At 42.8% G+C, this 22,786-nt stretch overlaps 1 protein-coding gene across 30 annotated transcripts in view; it reads left to right on the forward strand.

Annotated features, from left to right (window-relative positions):
- The first annotated feature begins 428 nt into the window (after window positions 1-428).
- DYRK4 (dual specificity tyrosine phosphorylation regulated kinase 4) overlaps window positions 429-22,786 on the forward strand; it is a 51,949-nt gene continuing 29,591 nt past the window's right edge. For 2 of the 30 annotated variants that reach the window (XM_063784831.1, XM_063784842.1), the window contains exons 1-4: window positions 545-786; window positions 6,449-6,542; window positions 11,807-11,833; window positions 19,321-19,474. Coding sequence is in view for 15 of the 30 variants with exons in the window: in XM_016922622.3 (XP_016778111.3) it covers window positions 749-786; window positions 6,449-6,542; window positions 11,807-11,833 (159 nt within the window). In the remaining 15 variants the exon portion in view is untranslated. Of the gene's footprint in view, window positions 787-1,561; window positions 1,682-2,887; window positions 3,006-5,661; window positions 5,878-6,448; window positions 6,543-10,315; window positions 11,834-19,320; window positions 19,502-22,246; window positions 22,410-22,786 lie in introns of those variants that run through there. The other 28 variants (XM_063784840.1, XM_063784845.1, XM_016922622.3 and 25 more) reach the window with 25 other exon arrangements.

A 22,786-nucleotide genomic window follows, 5' to 3' on the forward strand; every position in this document is an offset into this window, starting at 1 on the left:
TGTTGCCAGGCTGGAGTGCAGTGGCGCGATCTCGGCTCACTGCAACCTCCGCCTCCCGGGTTCAAGCGATTCTCCTGCCTCAGCCTCCCAAGTAGCTGGGACTACAGGCGCGCACCACCACGCCCCGCTTATTTTTGTATTTTTAGTAGAGACGGGGTTTCACCATGTTAGCCAGGATGGTCTTGATCTCTTGGCCTCGTGATCCACCCGCCTTGGCCTCTCAAAGTGCTGGGATTACAGAAAAAAATGTCTAAATAGAGACGGGGGCGGGGGGTCTCACTACTTTGAGCAGTTTGGTCTCGAACTCCAGACCTCTAGTGGTCTGCCTAGGCCTCCCAAAGTGCTGGGATTGCAGGTGTAAAACCACCGCGCCCGGCCAGAACTTTTGTGATGTAATTCTGATAACCACATGCTTCGCTTGAAGAAGGGGAGAGAGTAGGGATAATTTCATGTGTCTGGTCTGGGCAACCAACTTTAAGTTCTTTATGCTGGGATTTTGTTCAATTCTTGCCCTATACTTTAAAGAACTGGGGCAAGAGAATGCGAGTAGGAGGACAAGGAGTATGTTCTTTAGGCTGCTACTCTGCAAGGTGGTTTGGGACCACAGCCTGAGAAAGCCCTTCCAGCTCTGGAGTCATAAAAAGGGCGGGAGCCGTTTCTATAGCGACGGGAGGAGGGCGTGGCCGTCCCTTGCCCTCTGCTGGGCTCTCACAGCCTCCCGCAGCGGCGGGCGGTCAGCGCCGGCCTCATGCAGCTCCTCCCGCCGCCTCTCCGCACCGGAACAAAGTAAGGGCCGCGGAGGCTCGTACTTCACGAGCAGTCAGGCGCGAGTACGAGCCAGGCGACGAAGCTTCTGGTCGACGGGGTCGCGGGGGGAGAATGAAAAGCGTGCAGAATGCAAGAGTTGACTGGGGAATGTGGGTCAGAGAGAGGCGGGGTGTGGTGCGCAGACAAGAAAATACAGTTGTAGTTTTTGCAACAGCTGCATCCCCGGAATCCAACGTCAGTATACTTCCATGTTAAGATGCTGTCGCATCGCCGACTCCAGCTGAGTGCAGGACAGGGAGCGGGGGGTTCTGAGGAACTCAGCAGACCTGTCCTGGAACTGTGCTTCCAGCCCTCACTGGGACGCCAGACTTTCTTCCTCCCTTTCTTTCTCTTCTTTACTGCATGTCCTCTTGGTAGTCGTAAGTGGGTCCACGACCACACGCCTCGCGTTGATGAGGCTCTGGCAGGTATTACCCATGTTCCCACCCAGCCCATATGCCTGGGCACCTCTGTGCTCAACCAGGGCCCAGCCCCTGACACAAAAGCGCGCGAAGGTGTGTGTAGATCACACACCCAGAGCTGCCACTCTGAGGAAATTCCCAATATTAGCAAATCTTTCCTTAAAAAAGAGATGAACAATGCACAATTTGAGGGTTTTTAAAGGCTATTCTGTGACATTTGCGGCATTTGAAATGTCCAGCAGCCCCTCAAAGCTTAGGAAAATTGTGACCCCTCTGACATGTCTTAAGCAACGGACAGCATCACCAATATTAATTCAAGCTTCACTGTCCAGGCTTAAGTGGAGACTTGGCAAAAGCAGGAGGCCATTTAGTGGAAAAGTTCAAACCGTGGAAACAACAAATGAAAATGTCCTTTGTCTTGCTTGAGCGATTTGATCACCTACATGTGGTCGGTATGTAAAACCTAGGAGTTCGAAGAAATTCTTCAAACATGCACTCTACCTGATTGTTTCTGTTACTTAAATCTGTTGTTTCTCTTGTTTGTTTTGGTCCTTATGGAGAAAGCAGAGGTAAACCGGAAGGGACTCTCTAGCAATATGCCAGCCACTCTTCCCTGACTTTGCCCTCTCCAACTCCACATATTGTTGCCTGCAACTTGGCTAAAATGCATAGTTCTCAAGCGTGTGGAGGACCCAGTGCTGGGAGTTAGTGGTTTTAGCTGACTCTGAGCCCATCGTGAGTGTGTTGTGATGGCTCCCCAAAGAGCAAATGCTGGTGGAGGCTGCATTAATAGAAATGCAATGACCACATCAAAGGATATGGTCGTGCTGCCTGACTTAGCAATGAGTAGAACATAATCCAGACTCTAGAAACTGTAGCTACTTTGAGATCATAAAGAACTGGAAAATAGGAACAACCACAAGGCAGGCTCTCTCTGTCAGGCCTGGATGTGCCATCACATGAAGACAGGTTTGAAAAAACTTCACAGAATGCCTGGAGATGAGGAGATGCAGGGGAGAGAAAGCTTTTTTCTACTCAACTTTTGAACATTCAAGAACTCTTGAGTAGAAAAGAGATAGATTTGTTCCTTGGTACTCTGCAGAGGATAGCAAGGATCAGTGGAGGAAATTTTGCTCAATATAGTTTATTCTTCCAAGAAATATCAAGTACCAACCCTATGTAAATTAACAGTTGAGTGTGAAATGGGTTGCCTAGAAAAACAGTGCACTCTGTCATAGAAATATTCCAGCATAGACAGAGTGATTGCCAGGAATACCATAGAAAGAGGATTCTTCCCCAGGGTGGGAAAATGGATGACATGGTCTCCAAAACCTCTTCTAGCTCTTTAGAGTCTGGGAGTCAGTGAACCCTCAAGAGTCTCAGGGATATATGCAGAGGGTCCAAGGAATTCTCTGGCAGAAATGAGTGTGACTTAAAATATGGTTAGATAGAAGAAATAAGACCTAGTGTTTAATAAATCAGTAGAATGACAATAGTAAACAATAATCTATTGTATATTTCAAAATAGCTAGTAGAGAATAATTTGAAGCCCTGACTTGATTATATATTATATAAATATAAATATATACATCTATTATATATCAATTAAAAAATGAATGTAACTTAAGTTCATTAAAAGCATTATCACCTGTTCACAGAATGCAAACGGAATCCCTGCAAACCCTGCACTGCCACACTTTCTGCCCCAAAGACAGCCCCCAGGGCATAAAGATCAAGCTACTGGCAATTGCAGTAGAAATCCTAAAATCATAACAGGTAAATCTCAAAAGACTTGTTTCCTTTCTGGATATTGAAGTACTCCATACATAGATAATGTGTATATATTAATATAAAATACTATGCAGTGCAGTAAGGCTGGCACCTCTGTGGATCTGCCTTGCCCTTGAGTCTTCGAACTCCTTGAAAACAAGGCTTCTGTTTTATTTATCTTTGAATCCTCCATGCTTAGCCCAGTAGCTGGCACACAGTTGATGCTCTGGAATTTTTTGATGAATTAATCTATTTTAGATTTCTCTTCCCTCAGCAAATTTGTACCAAGTTTTCAACAGACAAGTCACTGTCCTTACCCCAAAAGGAATTTTTTTAAAATGCAGGATCACCATCTATGTCCCCAAAAGACTAACAATCAATATGAGACAAAAAATATATGCACCTAAGATAATTAAATGACACTAAAACTCTTGACCAAGTGAAAAAATGGTTTCTTAGGCAAACACACGATTGAACGCTCGAGGAAAGAGAGGAAGGGGAAGGAGAACTCCGATCTGCATGTAAGATGAAATGAGAATGGCCAAACTTTTGGTTTCAGTTCTCAAAGGAACATTCACTCTAGCTCTGAGCTGAGTTTATTAGTTATCTTCAATCCTTCGTGTAACAAGATACAAACGAAATATAAAAAGCATTTTAATTCTTTTCCACATAGCTCACCACATATTTTGAGGATGAAAAGGTAGCACTTGCAAAGCTTTGAGCAAGGGTTAAGTTGTACTGTTGGAAGCCAGAGTTCATGCATAAAAAAAGAAAGGCACAAAATAGTCTTTAATAATCACAGAATTATCCAAGGGATGGCAAAGTTGGAATAAGTCACAACAGATTTTTTTTTCAGTCTGTCAGTATTTTTGTAGAATTAAAGAAATTTAGACCCCAAAGGGACTTTAGAAGTCACCTGCTCCAGTCTCATTATTTAGCAGATGAGGAAATAGCACGGAGAGGACAAATGGCTCATTCAAAATCATGGCACTGTGTGTTAGGTGGCATTGAGACGAGACTCCATGATTCCTCAGCGTTTCCTTCAGTGTTTGCTCCTTCTCTGCCTCCAGCACTGTCAGAGCTGAACAGAGGAAAGGGCTCCAGCTGTTTGGAAGATTTCACATTTACTTTTTTTTTTTTTTAAGATGGAGTCTTGCTCTGTTGCCCAGGCTGGAGTGCAGTGGTGCAATCTCCGCTCACTGCAACCTCTGCCTTCCAGATTCAAGAGATTCTCCTGCCTCAGCCTCCCGAGTAGCTGGGATTACAGGCGTGAGGCACCACACACAGCTAACTTCTTTTGTATTTTTAGTAGAGATGGAGTTTCACCATGTTGGCCAGGCTGGTCTTGAATTCCTGACCTCAGATGATCCACCCGCCACGGCCTCCCAAAGTGCTGGGATTACAGGCGTGAGCCACCATGCCCATCCCACATGTACTTTCATAGTCTCCTACATCTCTGTGAAGTAAAGGAAGGCAACACTCGATACAGAGTCTTGGCAGGAAAAATTTTTGTGTTCATTTTTGCCCAATGTTGCGATTTTACAAATCCCATGTCCAGTTGATGGCCACAATTCTACCTGTTCTGTCTCCCAAATCTTTCCCAAGTTCATACTTCTATCACCACTGTCAGTGCCTTGGTTGAGGCTCTCATTCACTCTTATCTAGACACCCAAAAGGCCTTCCTAGTTCCTCCAAATCGTGCTTCGTGATATTGCCAGAGAAATGGTACCAGAATACAAATCTGATCTTCAGCCCAGGTTTAGCATAGCCACGCAGGCTCCAAGACTCTAACTTGGACTACGTGCCCCTTTGCAACCTAATCTACCTCCCTGGCCCTCCATCAGCAATGTCCAAGGACAGTGCTCAAAATTTCTGGAAAAGACAATGTTCTTTCATATTTATGTTCTTTGTGTGTCCTCCTCCATCTGCCCTTGACACTCCTGCCTGCCCTGCTCATTCTTCAGAGATGGTTCTACCCTGCTCAAGCATGAAGGCTTCCTCAGCTGCCCCAGCTGACTTAGCCAACACCTGGAAGCATGCTCTGGGAGCTGGTTGCATAAGGCTGTATTAGTGCATCGATCACATGCATTGTCATGATCTACTTTCTTCTATGTACCTCCTTTCCTGGATAAGGAGTTCTCTTTGAGGGCAGAGACCATGTCTGGTTTATCAGTGAAATTGTCTCAGCAAATGTTTATAGAAAGGAAGAGAAGGAAGAAGTGAAACTATGATCTTAAGCAGAGAAGTTACTGGTAATTTTTGTTTGCTTTTGTGCAGGATTTTTTCATATTGTATGTATGTGTGTGTATGTTAAAGTTAATGTTCCTACTTACCTCCCGCAGCCCTACTGAGAAGAGGTCACTATTACAGTTCATTTCTTCTAGATCTTTCAATATGCCTGTATAAAGACATGCAAGCATTTTGTTTTCTGTTAAATAAATATAGAATTATATTACACACATGTTCTACTGTTTTTGCTCAATACATTATGGGCACATATAAAGATCTATCTTATTTTTTAAATGGCTGCATTATATCTCATAAAACATATGTGTGCCATGAATTGTTAACTTCCCATTATGGACAAGTTCTGATTTTTCAATAGTTACACTGCAAGAAATGTTAGCATGACTTTTCTTTAATCCTCCGAATACTTTCAAAGTTGTGGTGCCATCATCATTTATATGGTGTCTGCAAGAGCCTGCCAGTGGAGTGATTTGCAGAAGCTGTCATAATATTTGCATTGGTTCCTGTTCTGCCCCTGTTTCTTGTATTCTTGATTCCCCTGGCTCTTGGCTAAAGCTAGAAGCTGAAAAGGGACTTGCAAAGGACACAGAGCAAGCGGTTTCAGCTGTACTCTGCTAATGTAACAGGGAATGTAAGTGTCCTGAGACCCCTCTAAGACTCACCTTCCACTTATAGAAATTACTGCTTACACTAGATTCCATAAATGTGTGCAAGGTTTTTTTTTGTCTTGCAGTAAGTTAATTATTAATAGAACTGTGCTGTGAATGAAGAAGATGCAAACATGGCCAAATGAGAGTTAGAGGAAGTGTTTCTACCAATTGTTCCCCTTTTCTTTTTCTATAGGCATTAAACTATCTAAGTAGCCCATGAATACGCCCATCCTGCAGGGGGATATTATGTTTGTGGCAAAGCATGAGGTTTACTTTCCAGTTAACTAGGGGAAATGGTTTTTTTCCCCTTTGGTTGTCTAAACTGCTTATCACCTGATTATCTCTTCCTCCTTCCCTGGCTTCTGTCTGACCTCCTGACCTCATGTGACCATCAGAAGGGAAGCAAGGGAGAAGCAGGGACCCTGCTCCTGCTTTTAGGCCTGTTGCTGTCTTTTCTTCAAACCTGCCTGCTTTCTTCTGTCCCTGAGTGTGTGGGCCATTACTTAGATTTGACTCCTCCTGCCAATTTATTTTTTACTTTCCCTCATGCAGGACTCAAATGGATGCTAAAAAGCCAAGGAAATGTGATTTGACTCCCTTCCTGGTTTTGAAAGCAAGAAAGAAACAAAAGTTCACCTCTGCGAAGGTAAAGATCCTTGAATTTTCACTGGGGAAGAGAGGTATCATTGCGAGGACCTAGGGACTCAGGACCCAGTGCTGATGGTTGTGCCCCAAGCACCTCTGGGTACAGCGCAAAGGGAAAGGTGTGGAGGATCACGCTGATTGGCAGGGCCAAATCTGGGTGGGTGTGGAGGGAAAATCTGCAGAAAGGCAAGGCCTTAATCTAACAGGTAAACTGTATTCCAGAAGGCCCTGGGTGAGTGCATCCATGGTATCTTTTATTCTGCTCTATATATGTAAGATCCTACTGGAAGTGTCCTGGAATAGTTGAAGAACGTTTCCAGAAAAGATCTCCTTTTTTTCTTTGACACGGAGTTTCACTCTTGTTGCCCAGGCTGGAGTGAAATGGTGTGATCTCAGCTCACCGCAACCTCCACCTCTTGGGTTCAAGCGATTCTCCTGCCTCAGCCTCCCAAGTAGCTGGGATTACAAGCATGCACCACCACGCCTGGCTAATTTTTGTATTTTTAGTAGAGATGGGGTTTCTTCATGTTGGTCAGGCTGGTCTCGAACTCCTGACCTCAGGTGATCCGCCCGCCTCGGCCTCCCAAAGGGCTGGGATTACAGGCGTGAGCCACCACGCCTGGCCAAGACCTACTTTTTTTCTAATACAGACATGGTGTCTTTCCTTTCACTCTGCCTCAAAAACTAGTAAAATGCCACTGCACTGAAGTTAAAATTGTGATGGGATGACTTTGTGATAACCATCTATGGGATCAACTTCCAAATCAGGTGTATTTTAAAAATCTAACACCACTCAGTTTGAATTTCTTAGTTTGTTCAAAAGATCATATTGTTTGGGGTCTTTTTCCTGAAAGTTTCACAGCAAGCTTCAGCCCAAAGCATTCAGGTTTGACTTCTGAATCCTGCCTGCATCACTGTTTGGCAGAACTGGAGTTCAGCAGCCTAACCCAAGGCCTAGCAAGAATCGTCCTCCTATAAATCACATACATTTACTTAAAATTATGACTTTAGGTTTCCTCTTCCAAGCGCTGTTCCTGATTTAACTCTAGTGTTGTCCCCCTTGGGATTATAACTCATACAAATGGACCCTAATACAAAGTCCTTTGCTCCACCCCACTACCCGTGCCACTACCACGTATAACAAAACACGTTTATTTTGCAATTTATAGGTGCAATTTTTAATACCTAAAACAAACTTATTTTGATAAAATAAAAATTACTGTAAAATATTTGAAATAATAAATCTGCAGCAAAACATGCTAATATAATAAAGATGGCATTCTTTTCAAATGTTAAACTATGATGCAAGCAGAACAGTCTTGGTTATGATTTTATTTTAGCAAAATCATCATGAGGTTTGCAACTTGCACTTTTTTAAGCTACTTGAGCGCACATTTATTGAGTGCTGGGGTGACTCTCACATGCGCCTTAGCAGCAAGTGCTATTATTATCCCCAATTTTACAGAGGGGGAAATTAATATACAAGCAAGGCCAATTAGCCCAGGGTCATAATGCCAGTGAGTGGAGGACGGAATTAAAACCCATATTCTTTTTTAATTGTTATTTAAAAAAAAATTTGAAAGTAGAGACAGGGTCTCGCTATGTTGCCCAGGCTGGTCTCGAACTCCTGGGCTCCAGCAATCCTCCCACTTCAGCCTTCCAAACTGCTGGGATTACAGGTGTGAGCCGCCACACCCGACCAAATCCGTATGCTTAACCACTCTCTTCCACGCCTCTCTGTTGCATGAGGATAGCTCTGTTAAGGGTTGTTCCGTAAAGTTCCTTATACATTTCAATTAATTTCAAAGAAAGCAAACTCTGTTGCAGTTACGATGACGGGAATTGTCAAAAATAAAATAAGTCCGGGGCATGAGGATTCACACCTGTAATCTTAGCACTTTGGGAGGCTGAGGTAGGAGGATCACTTGAGCCTGGGAGTTTGAGACCAGCCTGGGTAACATAGCAAGACCCCGTTGCTATAAATAATAATAATAATAATAATAATAATGATAATAACAAATTAGCTGGGTGTGGTAGTGCACGCCTGTAGTCCCAACTACTTGGGAGCCTGAGGTAGTAGGATCGCTTGAGCCCAGGAGGTTGAGGCTGCAGTGAGCCGTGCTTGCGCCCCTGCATCCAGCCTGGGCAACAGAAGAAAACCCTGTCTCAAAATAAATAAAATTAAAAAAAAAAGTCACATTCAAAATTGATTTGATTATGTCGTATTTTACAGTAATTACTGGCAAATTCACAATGACATTTAAAAATACTCTTGAAACTTAAAACTACTGTGTTTGTATTGCTAGTTGTTCTGATGGGTCTTAAATAAATGTCTTTTCAACGTCGATTGGCTTTCCTCAATGGACTTCTCATCCAGTTGAATTTAATAGGTTTAAGTAAGGAAATGCAAACAACTCAGTAACTGGCTTCTGCACATGAAGTATTGGGTTTCAGTGGACAGTTGTGATACTAATTGGAGAAAGAAAATGAATTGTATGACTTATAATCCCTTCATCTAAAAAAACACTTAAGAAGAGGGAGCTGTGGATCTCACCATGTCTACTGCCCCAAGCAGGTGTTGAGAGGACAACTTATTTAAATAAATTAATAATTATTTATGTTTTTCACAATATTTAAAATTATAGATTATAAGTGTGATATTTATAACAATCAAGTATTCACATATTTTAATTTGGATCTTGGTAACATTTCAGCCAAGGGAAAGTTTAAAATGTGATTTCACTGGACTTTAAGACAATAGTGTGGCGCTCTCTCTAGTAATCTGGAGTTCTTTTCAGAATGCCCTATTCATTTCGCTAACACGGGGTAAAACCTTGATGCCAGTGGAGGTTCCCTGTCCTTTCTGCTTAGCTGGCAAGGATCAAAGGACTCTCAGGAAAATGCTCTGTGTTGTATTTGTCGTAACTGCCGGCAGGGGAAACAGAGGCCCTTTGGTCCTCAGTCATCTCAAGCAGTAGGCTGGAGGACATCTGGCTTTTCTGCATCTCAGCATTGCCTCAGCTGGTTTCTGGGACTCGAGGAGCTAGCTGAGCTCCAGGATCACAGGTTAGGCTGTGCCAGGAAGAGAACCTGGGAGAGAGTCCTAGGGAGGGAAGCTGTAAATTTAGGATATTACATAACGATCTCCCCAACAACTACAAGATGCTACAAAGCACATCCAGAATCATACTGAAGACACATTTCTATTTCAGCACCAGAAGCACAGCTACTTTTTCTCTGTTAATTTCTTAGATCCTTTCAATCATTCACTTGCTGAATGTCACCTCCTTAGAGAGGCGTTCCTTCCCCACCCTTTCTAATTACACATCTGTTTGTTTACTTGTTTATTGTCTGTCTTGCCCTCCAGAACTGTGCTGTCCAATATGGTGGCCCTTGGCACATGGCCCTTGGCATGTATCCTACTGGGTGTGTGCTGTGAGTGTCAGATACACACCAGAGTCCAAAGACTGGGTGTGAAAACAATAAATGTAAAATGATGTATTAGTAATTTTTATAGTTCGGTTTATATTTTGTCGTATTTTATTTTATTTATATCGTATTGTAGTTTATATTTTATCGTATGCCAATTAATACCTCAATAAAGTTGTAAAATAATTTTATATGTTTATATGTTAAAATAGTATTTTGAATATAATGTGTTAAATAAGACATATTATTAAAATTAATTTCATCTATTTCTTTTTACCTCTTTAATGTGGCTACCAGAAAATTTAAAATTATACTCATGACTCACATAATGTTTCTATTGGACAGTGCTGCTCTAGAATGGACACTGCACAATGGCAAAGGTTTTACTGGACTGGCTCAGTGCCAACTCCCCAGAACTTAGGTCAGTGCCTCCCACAGACTAGCACTTGATGTGTGCTTGTGGAATCAAAACTAGGAGTGTGTTTATTCATTTATTTCCTCTACAAGTATGTGCTGTCTACTCATCTCAGACATTGTTCTAGGGACTAGGGATGCAGTGGAGAACAAAACAGGCCGTAAAACTCTCATAAAGCTTAAAATTGGGATTCTTTGTAGGAAGACCAGATGTTTTGACTAAATGCTGAGAATGGTAATGACTCACCTTCATTTTCGCTGGCAGTTAAAGAGTTGGAACTGAATAGACCAGTGATTTCTTAGCCTGGGTTGTGTATTGGGAACACCCAGGGAAGTTTTAAAGACTACTGAAATCAGAATCTTTAGGGGTCATGGACATTTTTTTTTTTTTTTTTGTGACAGAGTCTCGCTCTGTCGCCCAGGCTGGAGTGCAGTGGCGCGATCTTGGCTTACTGCAAGCTCCACCTCCCGGGTTCACGCCATTCTCCTGCCTCAGCCTCCGGAGTAGCTGGGACTACAGGCGCCCACCACCACGCCTGGCTAATTTTTGTTGTTGTTGTAGTATTTTTAGTAGAGACGGAGTTTCACCGTGTTAGCCAGGATGGTCTCGATCTCCTGACCTCGTGATCCATCCGCCTTGGCCTCCCAAAGTGCTGGGATTACAGGCGTGAGCCACCGTGCCTGGCCTATGGACATGTTTTAAAAAGTTCTTTTCTATCATGTGGGGACAGGTGTCCATTTCATCATCAGGTGTGAGACCTCAGGTCATTAAGTCTCTGACATTTTGCTGTTTGTGAAACTGGAATAATTATTCCTACATCCCCTGATTGCAGTGGTATTAAGGGAGGTAAGAGAATGTGAGCTCTCCGGCTGGCACATGTTGGAAGCCCGATAAGTATTGGTTGCTTTTATCTTCCCTCTGTCTCTCCATTTAACAGAAAGGGGCTTCCTGTAAGAGACGGGCTTATCAGTGAGTGTCACACAGTGGAAGAGGATATCCGAGGGTCATTCATTGTCTCATTTCCATGTCTCATCAGCACTTCCTATACGAAAAGCAGGAACAAAACAAAATCCTGATCCGACCATTTGGTGTTGGGCAAAGGAATGGAAATCAGTTCAAGCTGAAGAGACAGCAAACAGCAGAGATGTTAATTGCTAGTTCTGTCTAGGTTTTTAGGTTGGCACACTATTATTTATGGTAATGCATTCACCTGTTAAATGCAAATGCAAGACTCGAACTAGAAGAACTTGTAATGATCATTGCAAGTTAACATTAAAACGTTTAAAATATAACCGTAAGCAGCCAATCTAGAATCAGTGGCTCAATGAAGATAGGCATTTACTTCTATATAATGTCTACATTTGGAATGGATTTGGGGTCCTGAAGGAGAGTTTTACATAGTTTTCCCCATTCTTTCCTAGGGCCCTACTCTTTCTGAGATCTACATGGTAAGTACCAGTTCCTTTGTTCTGCGTGTTCATTGGTGCTTTAATTTCCAATCAAAGAAAGGAGAACAAAGATTTGAAATTACCTTTGGTTTCTGTCAAAGGAATGTGAAGTGAGCAGGAATTGGCGGGTGGGGGCATGTCTCTGAGTACAAGAATTAATCAGAGCAATAGTCACTTCTATTGAAAGCTTCTTCAGGCCATGACAAATAGAGTATCAGTTCGACGTTGAAGGTGGGGATAAGGAGATGTTCGGAATGCAATCCCTGCCCTCCCGGTGTGTGTTATAGCAGTGTTTGTTTGCTTCTTTCAGCAATGTTGAGGGGGTCATTACCTCCATTTTACAGAGGAGGAAACCGAGATCCAAAGAGATTTATGTAGCAAGGCACCTGAAGTCATTCTGGGAATAAAAGCTGAAATCAGGATTCAGATTTTATTCTGTAATTCATGAATGCTTTTCAAGAAATAATTTTTATTATTAAGTGTTGAGTATATATAAAATAATATTAAAGAAATATGTGTAAGGTATAAAGAATGATACAATGATCACCCTTGTGTGTACCCAACACAAGGTTTTAAGAAAGCAGTCCCAGGCCCCGCGCAGTGGCTCATGCCTGTAATCCCAGCACTTTGGGAGGCCAAGGCGGGTGGATCACAAGGTCAGGAGATGGAGACCATCCTGGCTAACACGGTGAAACCGCATCTCTACTAAAAATACAAAAAATTAGCCGTGCGTGGTGGCGGGTGCCTGTAATCCCAGCTGCTCGGGAGGCTGAGGCAGGAGAATTGCTTGAACCTGGGAGGCGGAGGTTGCAGTGCACCAAGATCGCGCCACTGCACCCTGGCCTGGGCGACAGAGCGAGACTCCATCTTAAAAAAAAAAAAAAAGGAAAGAAAGCTGTTCCATGTGTGTCCCTCCCCATGGTATCTCGTCCTGTTCGTTGTCCCCTCTGAGATAACTACTCTCTTGAGTTTTACATCTATTATTCCACTAATTTTCTTTATCTGTTTCTAAACCTTCTAAACTATGTATTGGCTCATTTTGCATGCTTTTTAAAAAAATATATGGAATCATACTGAGTGTTCTTCTGCAGATTGCTTTTTATGCTCAGTGCGAAGCCAGCGTACATTGGTATAACATTTGGCCGCTTTCACTGGGATTGATTAGGCCTCTTCTGATTGATCATTACCTGTGCCCCGAGTCTTTAAAGACTATGAATATCACCTCTGTTCTAGGAACACTGGTTCTCAGTTAACTTAACTACCATGTTTCATTATACGGGAACACTACATTTTTTATCAGTTTTACAATTAATGGACATTTTGTTTTTTCTTGTGCGTTTGCTATTTATTTTTTATTGAAAAGTTTTTTTTAGACACAGTCTTGCTTTGTCACCCAGGTTGGAGCGCAGTGGTGCGCTCTCGGCTCACTGCAGCCTCCGCCTCCCCAGTTCAAGTGATTCTTGTGCCTCAGCCTCCCCAGTAGCTGGGATTACAGGTGCACGCCACCATGCCCAACTAATTTTTGTATTTTTAGTAGAAATGGGGTTTCACCTTGTTGGCCAGACTGGTCTCTCAAACTCCTGACCTCGAGTGATCCACCAGCCTCGGCATCCCAAAGTGCTGGGATCATAGGCGTGAGCCAATGTGCCCGGCCATGTTTGCTATTGAAAATGATGCTGCTATGAGCATTCTTGTGGATGTTTCTTAGTGTGTCTGTATAGGCATTTCTAAGGTGTCTTCCCAGGAGGAGAACCGCTGGGTAACAGGATATGTGAATGCTTAACGTTACCAGATAATGACAAACTGTTTTCCAAAACATTGGTGCAAATGTACCTTGTCACCAATGTGTGCACACATTTCAGTCTTCCACATCCTTTTTATTACCCGATATTGTGTGACTTTTTAGTTTGCCAATTTACTAACAATAACTTATTTTGTGTGTGTGTGTGTGTGTGTGTGTGTTTTCGAAACGGAGTCTCGCTCTATTGCCCAGGCTGGAGTGCAGTGGCACGATCTCGGCTCACTGCAACCTCCGCCTCTCGGGATCAAGCAATTTTCCTGCCTCAGCCTCTTGAGTAGTTGGGACTACAGATGCATGCCGCCACTCCCGGCTAATTTTTTTGTAATTTTAGTAGAGACGGGGTTTCACTATGTTGGCCAGGATGGTCTTGATCTCCTGACCTCGTGATCCACCCGCCCCGACCTCCCAAAGTGCTGGGATTACAGGCATGAGCCACCGTGCCTAGCCAATTTATTGTATTTTAATGTGCATTTTGATGATGACTGTTAATGAGATTGAACCGTTTTTAATATATTTATCGGCTATTTGTGTTTCCTCTTCTTTGAAATACTTGGTCATGCCTTTATTGTTTAAGTATTTTTCTGTTGTGCTGTTTGTCCTTTTTTATTGATTTACAGAATATTTTACATATTCTGTCTACTCATCCTTTGTCAGTTGTATGTGCTGCAAACAGCTTCTCCTGGTTGTTGGCTTGTCTGTTTTTTATTTATTTAATTCTTAAAGAGCAGTTTTAGGTTCCCAGAAAAATTGAGCAGAGAAGTACATTTTCCATATACCCCATTCCTCTTTACAGTTTCTCCTATTAACATTTTACATTCATGTATAGTTGGCACAATTGATGAACGAAGATTGCTACATTATTATTAGCTGATGTTCATAGTTTACATTAGAGTTCCTCCTTTGTGTTGTACATTCTAGGAGTCTGACAAAGGCATAACGTCATTTGTCTACTATTATAGGATGATACCGGATAGTTTCACTGACCTAAAAATACCCCATTGTCCATCTATTCATCCTTTCCCCCCACAACAAAACCCCTGGCAACCACTCTTTATACTGTCTCCTTAGTTTTGCCTTTTCTAGAATATTGTACAGTTGGAATCACGCAGTATGTTGCCTTCTCAGATGGCTTTTTTCATTTAGCAGTAATGTCCTCCATGTCTTTCCATGGCTTGAGAGCTTATTTCCTTTTATCAGTGAATAATACTGCACTGTATGGATGTACCAGTTTGTTTATCCATTCACTGACTGAAGGACAATTTGGTTGCTTCCAATTTTTTAGCAGTTATAAGTAAATCTGCTGTAAGCATTCATGTGCAGGTTTTTATGTGGACATACTTTTTTTAGTTCATTTGGGTGAACCAAGGAGCATGATTGCTGGATTGTATGTTAAGGCTATATTTAGCTTCATAAGAAACTGCTACACTGTCTTCCAAACAAGCTGTACCATTCTGCCTTCCCACCAACAATGAATAAGAATTCTTGTTATGCCACCTCCTTGCCAGCATTTGGTGTTGTCAAAATGTGGTTTTGGACGTTCTAGTAGGTGTGTAGTGGCATCTCATTGTTTTAATTTGCAATTGCCTCATAACATAATATTGAGCATCTTTTCATATGCATATTTGACATCTATATATCTTATTTGGAGAGCTGGTGTTTATTCAGATATTTTGCTAATTTTTAATTGGATTGCTTTCTTATTGTTGAATTTTAAGAGTACTTTGTATACTTAGACACAATCCCTTCTCAGATATGTGTTTTGCACATATTTTCTACCAGTCTATGGTTTCTCTTTTCGTTTTCTTAACAAAGTCTTTTGCAAAGAAGTTTTAATTTTAATGAAGCCCAGCGTATCCATTTTTTTCCATCATGATCGTGTTTTTTTTATTGTAGTTAAAAAGTCATTACTGAACTGAAGGTCACCTAGATTTTCCTCTATGTCACCTTCTAGAAGTTTCATAGTTTTGTGATTTCTATTTAGGTCTATGAGCCATTTTGAGTTAATCTTTGTGGAAGGTATAAATTCTGTGTCTAGATTAATTTTTTTATGTGGCTGTCCAATTGTGCCAGCACTGTTTTTGTTTGTTGTTAATAAGTCTTGCTACATTTCCCAGGCTGGTCTCAAACTCATGACCTCAAGTGATCCTCTGGCCTCAGCCTCCTTGAGTAATTGGGACTACAGGTGTGCACCACCATGCTGGGCTTAGTACTATGTGTTAAAGAGATGCCTTTCTCCATTGAATTGATTTTGCTCCTTTGTCAATGATCAGTTGACTATATTTGTGTGGGTCTATTTATGGGGCCTCTATTTGTTCCATTGAACTATTTGTCTATTCTTTCTTCAGTGCCACACTGTCTTGATCGCTGTAGCTTTATAGTAAGTCTTGAGGTTGGGTCATCAGTCCTCTAACTTTGCTGTTCTTTAGTTTTGTGTTGGCTATTCTAGGTCTTTTCATTTTCCACATGAATTTTAGAATCAGTTTGTTGATGTCCATAAAATAACTTGCTAGGATTCTGATTGGGATTGTGTTGAATCTACAGATTAAGTTGGGAAGAACTAATATCTTAATGATATTTAGTCTTCCTGTCATGAACATGGAAAATATCTCAATTTATTTAGATCCTCTTTGATTTCTTCAACCAGAGTTTTGTAGTTTTTCTCAGATAGATCTCATACATATTTTGTCATATTTATAGTTAAGTATTTCAATTTCTTGGGAGTGTTAATGTAAATGGTATTGCACTTTTAATTTCAAATTCCAATGGTTCATTTCTGTATATAAGAGAGCAATTGACTTTTGTGTATTAATGTCTTTTATCCTGCAGCTTTTATACAATCTTGGGTTTTCTTTTTACTTTCTTTATGTTGTTTTTAGATAAACAGAAGTAATTAATTAAAAGCAGGTACATTTATGGTATGCACTTTTTGTCTTAATAAATCATTCCCTACTCTGAAGTTATACAGGTATTGCCTTCTAAAAGTTTTATAATTTTGCCTTTCATCAGTTCTGAAAAATACTTCTAGCCATTTTGTCATTATCTCTTTCATACTCTTTCTTTTCTTCTGAAACTCAAATTAAATGTATGTTAAACCTTGTTTTATCCTCTACGTCTATAATCTCTGACCAGATTTTTTTATCTCTTTGTCTCTCTGTGCTGTTTGCTGGTTAATTTCTTCAAACCTGTCTTTTCCAGTTCATTCATACTCTCTTTGGCTATGTATAATATGTTATTAAGCCCATTCATCTGGTTTTTAATTTCAACTGTTATATTTTTTAGTTTTGAAAATTCTAATTTGTTCATTTTTAAATCTGTTCTGTTATTTGCATGGAGTCTTACACTTTACTCACATTTTTAGGCTCTTTAATTTCTTTAAGCAAGTTATGCATAGTTAATTTATAAGTTTTACCTGATAATTCCAATACTTGGATATTATATTTGGAAATATAAGTATTTGGAAATATTGGGGGTGATCTGATTCTGGTGTTTATAGTTTTTGCTAATTCTCACCCACAGCACCTTGTTGTCTTGTATCTTTTAACTTTTTACTAGTCTTGTTTTGTGGAAAAGGCTGAGCCTGAGAGAGTATGAATGGTTTGCCAAGGCCACACAGCCAGCGAGTGGCAGTGTAGGAATGCCAGTCAAAATCTGTCTGACTCTGAGGTCTGTGTACTTTTCTCTATCCTGTGAGGCCTAATGACCCTTGACTGATGAACTCTTTTACAAATCATCCCATACGTGATTATTGAGAGCCAAGCATTGTTTTTGGTGCTGGGATACAAAAATAAACATGCACATCTCCTTCTTTCACAGTCTAGTGTGACATAAACCGCAAATGGGCCGGGCGCAGTGGTTCATGCCTGTAATCCCAGCACTTTGGGAGGCCGAGGTGGGTGGATCATGAGGTGAAGAGATTGAGACCATCCTGGCCAACATGGTGAAACCCCGTCTCTACTAAAAATACAAAAATTAGCTGAGCGTGGTGGCGTGCCCTGTAGTCCCAGCTACTTGAGAGGCTGAGGCAGGAGAATCGTTTGAACCTGGGAGGCGGAGCTTGCAGTGAGCCGAGATTGTACCACTGCACTCCAGCCTGGTGACAGAGCGAGATGCCGTCTCAAAATGATAATAATCATGATAATAATAATGATAAATAAATAAATAAATAATAAATAAATAAATAAAAATAAAAAATAAAACACACAATGGCCAAGTGATACTGAGGCATGGGAGTGCTCTCATGCAGGTAGAAACAGTTCTCTGAGAGTCTAGACAAAGTTTTCTTAAGCCATTGGCTAATGCCCAGCGTACCATTTCATGCTTCACTGACATGCCGGTCACTGTAGTACTGTCACATGGCATGAGTTACAGGGCTCTTTATTCTTATTTTCATCTAAATGAATCGCTCCCCCTGGAGTTATGCAAGGCGGCTGCATGTGGACTGGAGGGAGGGCATTTCAGGCAGAAGAAATAACATATACAAAAGCATGCAAAGGCATTCTATCTAAATCGATAGAAATAGAGCCTTAGAAATTATCGACTCAAACCCTCCTACATGATGCATAAATCCACTTTATATTATAGGAAATTTAGTGTCTAATTTATAGAATAAATGCTTGCTTTCTGAATGTCTCTATTGTCAGCTGAATTCAGGCACTATCAGAATAAAAGCATGATCTTATTTTTAATTAGCGACCTTTGGAGGGGAAGTTCTTTATAATCCCTTGTCACCCGGTTTCCTGGCAGAACACAAAGAGGTCAGAGGAGATCACTGGGTGGCAGCAGGAGACAGTAAAACAACGCTAGAGGGCTTACGTTCTAGACGGGCTTGCTGCTGTTAATTGTGTTATCTTGGACAAGTCACTTGGATAACCTTTGCCTCCCTTTCTCCATCTGTAAAATGAGGGCATTATACTACACATGCCCTAAGGTCACATTCATTATCATGATTTACCAAGGTGCATTTAACAGAAGTCCAGAGAACAAAGCATCTCCCCAAGGCCCTGCACTGAATGCATTAGAAATTGACTCCAGCTGTCTGGACCTCCAGGCTCTTGCCCTTCCTCAAGGATGGCAGGGCCTCCTCTTTCCACCTCTACTAGGGACAGAGCTGGTGGGTAGGACCCCAGGGAGGCTACTACATCAATGAGATGAAAATCTGGTCCTCCCAAGAGGCTGGCCACGTTCGTCCCACTAATGGGTCTCGGGGTGCAGCTGTGGCTGTTGGTGTGATTTGGAGGCGGTTCCTCCCCATCTAGGCATCCTGGGCTCCCTCATGCACAGCAAAGGGACTTAAAGGGCAGACCCTTAGCTTCAAATGGCAGTGGGAGAGATGCTGTGATTTGTTCAAGGTCTGTAGCAGCCAGGGTAGCTTAATCCCTTAGCTGGGGACCCTTAGGGGCCCAGCCACCTCCCTCCCTCCCAGTTCTTTGTGATGCTCTGCTGAGCCTAATTGTCTAACTAGTTGCATTCTGCAGAAAATCCCCAAAGAGTTTGTTTCTTTCTCCTGGTCACACCCCCTCCTGCATGAATGCATTTATTTTTAACTCCTGGTAGTTCTGGCCTCTGGGAAGGGATGACAGAGCCTGTAAGGAAGAAGCTGTGAGCTGATATCACAGAAGCTGAGCTTCATTTGCCCATCCAACCACCAGGCACTTAGGGATTTTTTTTTTTTTTTAATGGGAACGAGGAAGAGACAAGGAGGAGTCAGCTGAGAAAACAGGAAAATCGCCTGTGAAGTATGACTGAGGCGGGATGGTGTGATGGAGGTGTGCCTTTCCGAAAAGGCTGGGTGGGCTGAGGCCTGCAGAGAGTCCAGTTGCTATCTTCCCTGAACAGTCCAGGTGAGGACATCCAGCGTTCGGTCCAAGGTAATAAGATGAGCCAGGGCTTCTAGAGTTCTGCTCTAACTAGCCCTAAATAGGGAACAGTCCTATTATCCTTTGGGTCTTGGTGTGAGAGGGCAGGACATATACTCCCCTGTGGTCCTTGGGTAAACTGAGCTTGATACCCAAGGTGAGAGAACCTGTGCTTGCTGGGGGTCAGGGCCTGACATGATGAGAATGCAGAATAGAGGGGAAGGCAGAGCACCTAGGGACAAGACACTGAAGTGGGACATGGGACTGGGAATTCCACCCCTTAGGGTACCTCTTTCATCCACTCTGACAGAGAGATTACATGGTCAGGTCAGTGCGGTTTGTAATGGGAACAGGCTTCTCCCAGACAGATTCTTCTTTCCTACCATGAACCATCTCTTGTTTCCTTTGATTAGCAATTCATTTATTTGGAAGAAAGCGCTTCCTTTTCCAGGCATGCTCTTTGAAATTGCAGCTGCCTTTGAGAGGGGGCATGAGCAGAGAAGATTCTCTTGTGTGAATTCGCTGATTAGAGGCTTTCCTTCCAAAAGAAGGGCCGGGGAGCACGGGAGCACTTTCCTGGTGGGAATAGAAGCCACTAAGAGCGAGGAATGAGGCTAGAACAGGGCAAGGATGGACTGACCACCAGGAGTGGGAAGGACTGAAGTCAAAGCTCAGCTGTCTCCCTGGACAGCCTAGAGTTGTCTCAGATCTTTCAGGACAATTGCTGGGTCCTGAAACGTCCTGCTCCCTCCCTCCCTCTCTCCTGTCCTTCCCTCTCACCTTCTTTTCTTCCTCCTTTAGCAAATATTTAAGTGCCTACTACAGGTTGAGTATCTCTTATCCGAAATGCTTGGGACCAAAAGTGTTTTGAGTTTCAGATATTTTTAGATTTAAGAATATTTGCATATACATAATGAGATATTTTGGGGATGGGACCCAACTTTAAACACAAAATTCATTTATGTTTCATATACACTTTATGCACATGGCCTGAGGCACCTTTATACAGTATTTTAAATAACTTTGTGCATGAAACAAAGTTTGTGCACGTGAATGGTGTCATTGTCGACACTCAAAAGTGGAGCATTTCAGGCTAGGGATGCTCAATCTGTAATGCTTATCATGTTAGGCTTTGAGATAAGACCCAGGTCTTTTATTAAAGAGTCTTGGCCAGGAGCAGTGGCTCATGCCTGTAATCCCAGCACTTTGGGAGGCTGAGGTGGGACGTTCACCTGAGGTCGGGAGTTCGAGACCAGCCTGACCAACGTGGAGAAACCCCATCTCTACTAAAAATACAAAATTAGCCAGGCGTGGTGGCGCATGCCTGTAATCCCAGCTACTCGGGAGGCTGAGGCTGGAGAATCGCTTGAACCTGGGAGGCGGAGGTTGCAGTGAGCCGAGATGGCGCCATTGCACTCCAGCAATAAGAGCGAAACTCCATCTCAAATAAAATGAAATGAAATGAAATAAAATAAAATAAAAAAGAGTCTTATAGACCAGAAGAAGAAACCAGTAAAACAACCTTGTCTAACAAGCCTTTGCAGGTGCTGTGATAGAGTACAGAGCACAGGGTAGTGAGTGGCTTACAAATATTAATACAAGAGGGAATGGTCACAGAGGCTTCCTGGAGAAAGTGCTGCTATGGTTGGGGCCCAAATGCGGGTGAACGATGGGGACATGGACCAGATGACATGGTGGTGGGGTGGGTGATGGGAGAACATTCCAAGCAGAAACAGAGCAGGAGCGAAAGTGCTGAGATGTGGAACAGTGCCGTGTTTGAAAATGGCAAGACTTGCAATGGCAGGAGCCAAAAGGCAGGGGTGGGGCCATGACAAGGGTTGAGGCTGGGGGCGCTTTGTGAGCCAGGACTTCTGCTCCCTGGGAAGTTGCTAGGAGATGGAGGCAACTCACTAATGTGATCAGATGCTCATGTTTAATTTCTGAGGCCACTCAGGAGGAAGGGTAGAGGATGGGATGGATTGGGGAGAGGCAGGAAAACTGCTTAGGAGACCATTGCAATAGGTGCCTGAACTAGGGATGTGGTGGGCAAAGAATGGTGAAGGGTTATCTTTATTCTCACATAATTATGCCACTCACAGTGAGAAATCGTGACAATTTGAAGTTTGAAAAAGAGACACAGTCTTGCTCCATGACCGAGGCTAGAGTGCAGTGGTGCCATCTCAGCTCACTGCAACCTCCACCTCCCGGGTTCAAGCAATTCTCATTCCTCAGCTTCTACCCCTGCCTTTTGGCTCCTGCCATTGCAAGTCTTGCCATTTTCAAACACGGCACTGTTCTACATCTCAGCACTTTTGCTCCTGCTCTGTTTCTGCTTGGAATGTTCTCCGATCACCCACCCCAACGCCATGTGACCCAGTCCATGTCCCCATCGTTCACCCGCATTTGGGCCTCAGCCATAGCAGCACTTTTTCCAGGAAGCCCCTGTGACCATTCCCTCTTGTATTAATATTTGTAAGCCACTCGCTACCCCGTGCTCTGTACTTCAGTCACAGCACCTTTGCTGAGACTACAGGCGCCTGCCACCACGCCCGACTAATTTTTGTGTTTTTAGTAGAGACAGGGTTTCACCATGTTTGCCAGGCTGGTCTCCAACTCCCGACCTCAGATGGTCCACCTGCCTTGGCCTCCCAAAGTGCTGGGATTACAGGTGTCAGCCACTGTGCCCAGCCTTGACTCTCACTTTTGAAAGTGTGATGGTTGTCAGCTTGTGTTCATTAATATGAATTTGCAATTGAGGCACTTCCCTGTGACATCATACAAAGAAGCAGTGTCAGGGAAGATGACACTTAGTGAAATTCTACTCCCTCCTGAGACATGCAGCAAATCCAAGATTGGCTCTGGAGCTGGTCCCAGCTCACTTCACGTTCTTGTAACGATGGCATGGACACTGACACGCAGGGTAGGTTCTGTGGGACCACCCCGCCCGATGACCCAGCCAGTGGGACTGGTCTTGAAGTTCCAGGGCTGACACATTGTGGAAAGCCTAATGTTTGTTGCCATGGGATTTCCTGGGGGAAGATGAGAAAAATTTGTAAAAAGTTAGAAAGGATACATAAACATCAATGACACAAAGAGGTGGGAGAGACTAGTTCCAAAGGAGGGGATTATATTAGAATGTGGCTCCCAAATCTGCCTGCACAGAACTCACTTGGGGAAGCTTAAAATACAGGTTTCTGGGCTCTACTGCTGGGGAGCCTGGACTGTGTGATCTGTGCTTGGCACACTGCTCAGTAGGCACACAGATATGTTCAGTAAATGCATTAAGAATGAATGCAT

Source organism: Pan troglodytes, chromosome 10 (assembly GCF_028858775.2).
Source record: "Pan troglodytes isolate AG18354 chromosome 10, NHGRI_mPanTro3-v2.0_pri, whole genome shotgun sequence".
Taxonomy (NCBI): Eukaryota; Metazoa; Chordata; class Mammalia; order Primates; family Hominidae; genus Pan; species Pan troglodytes.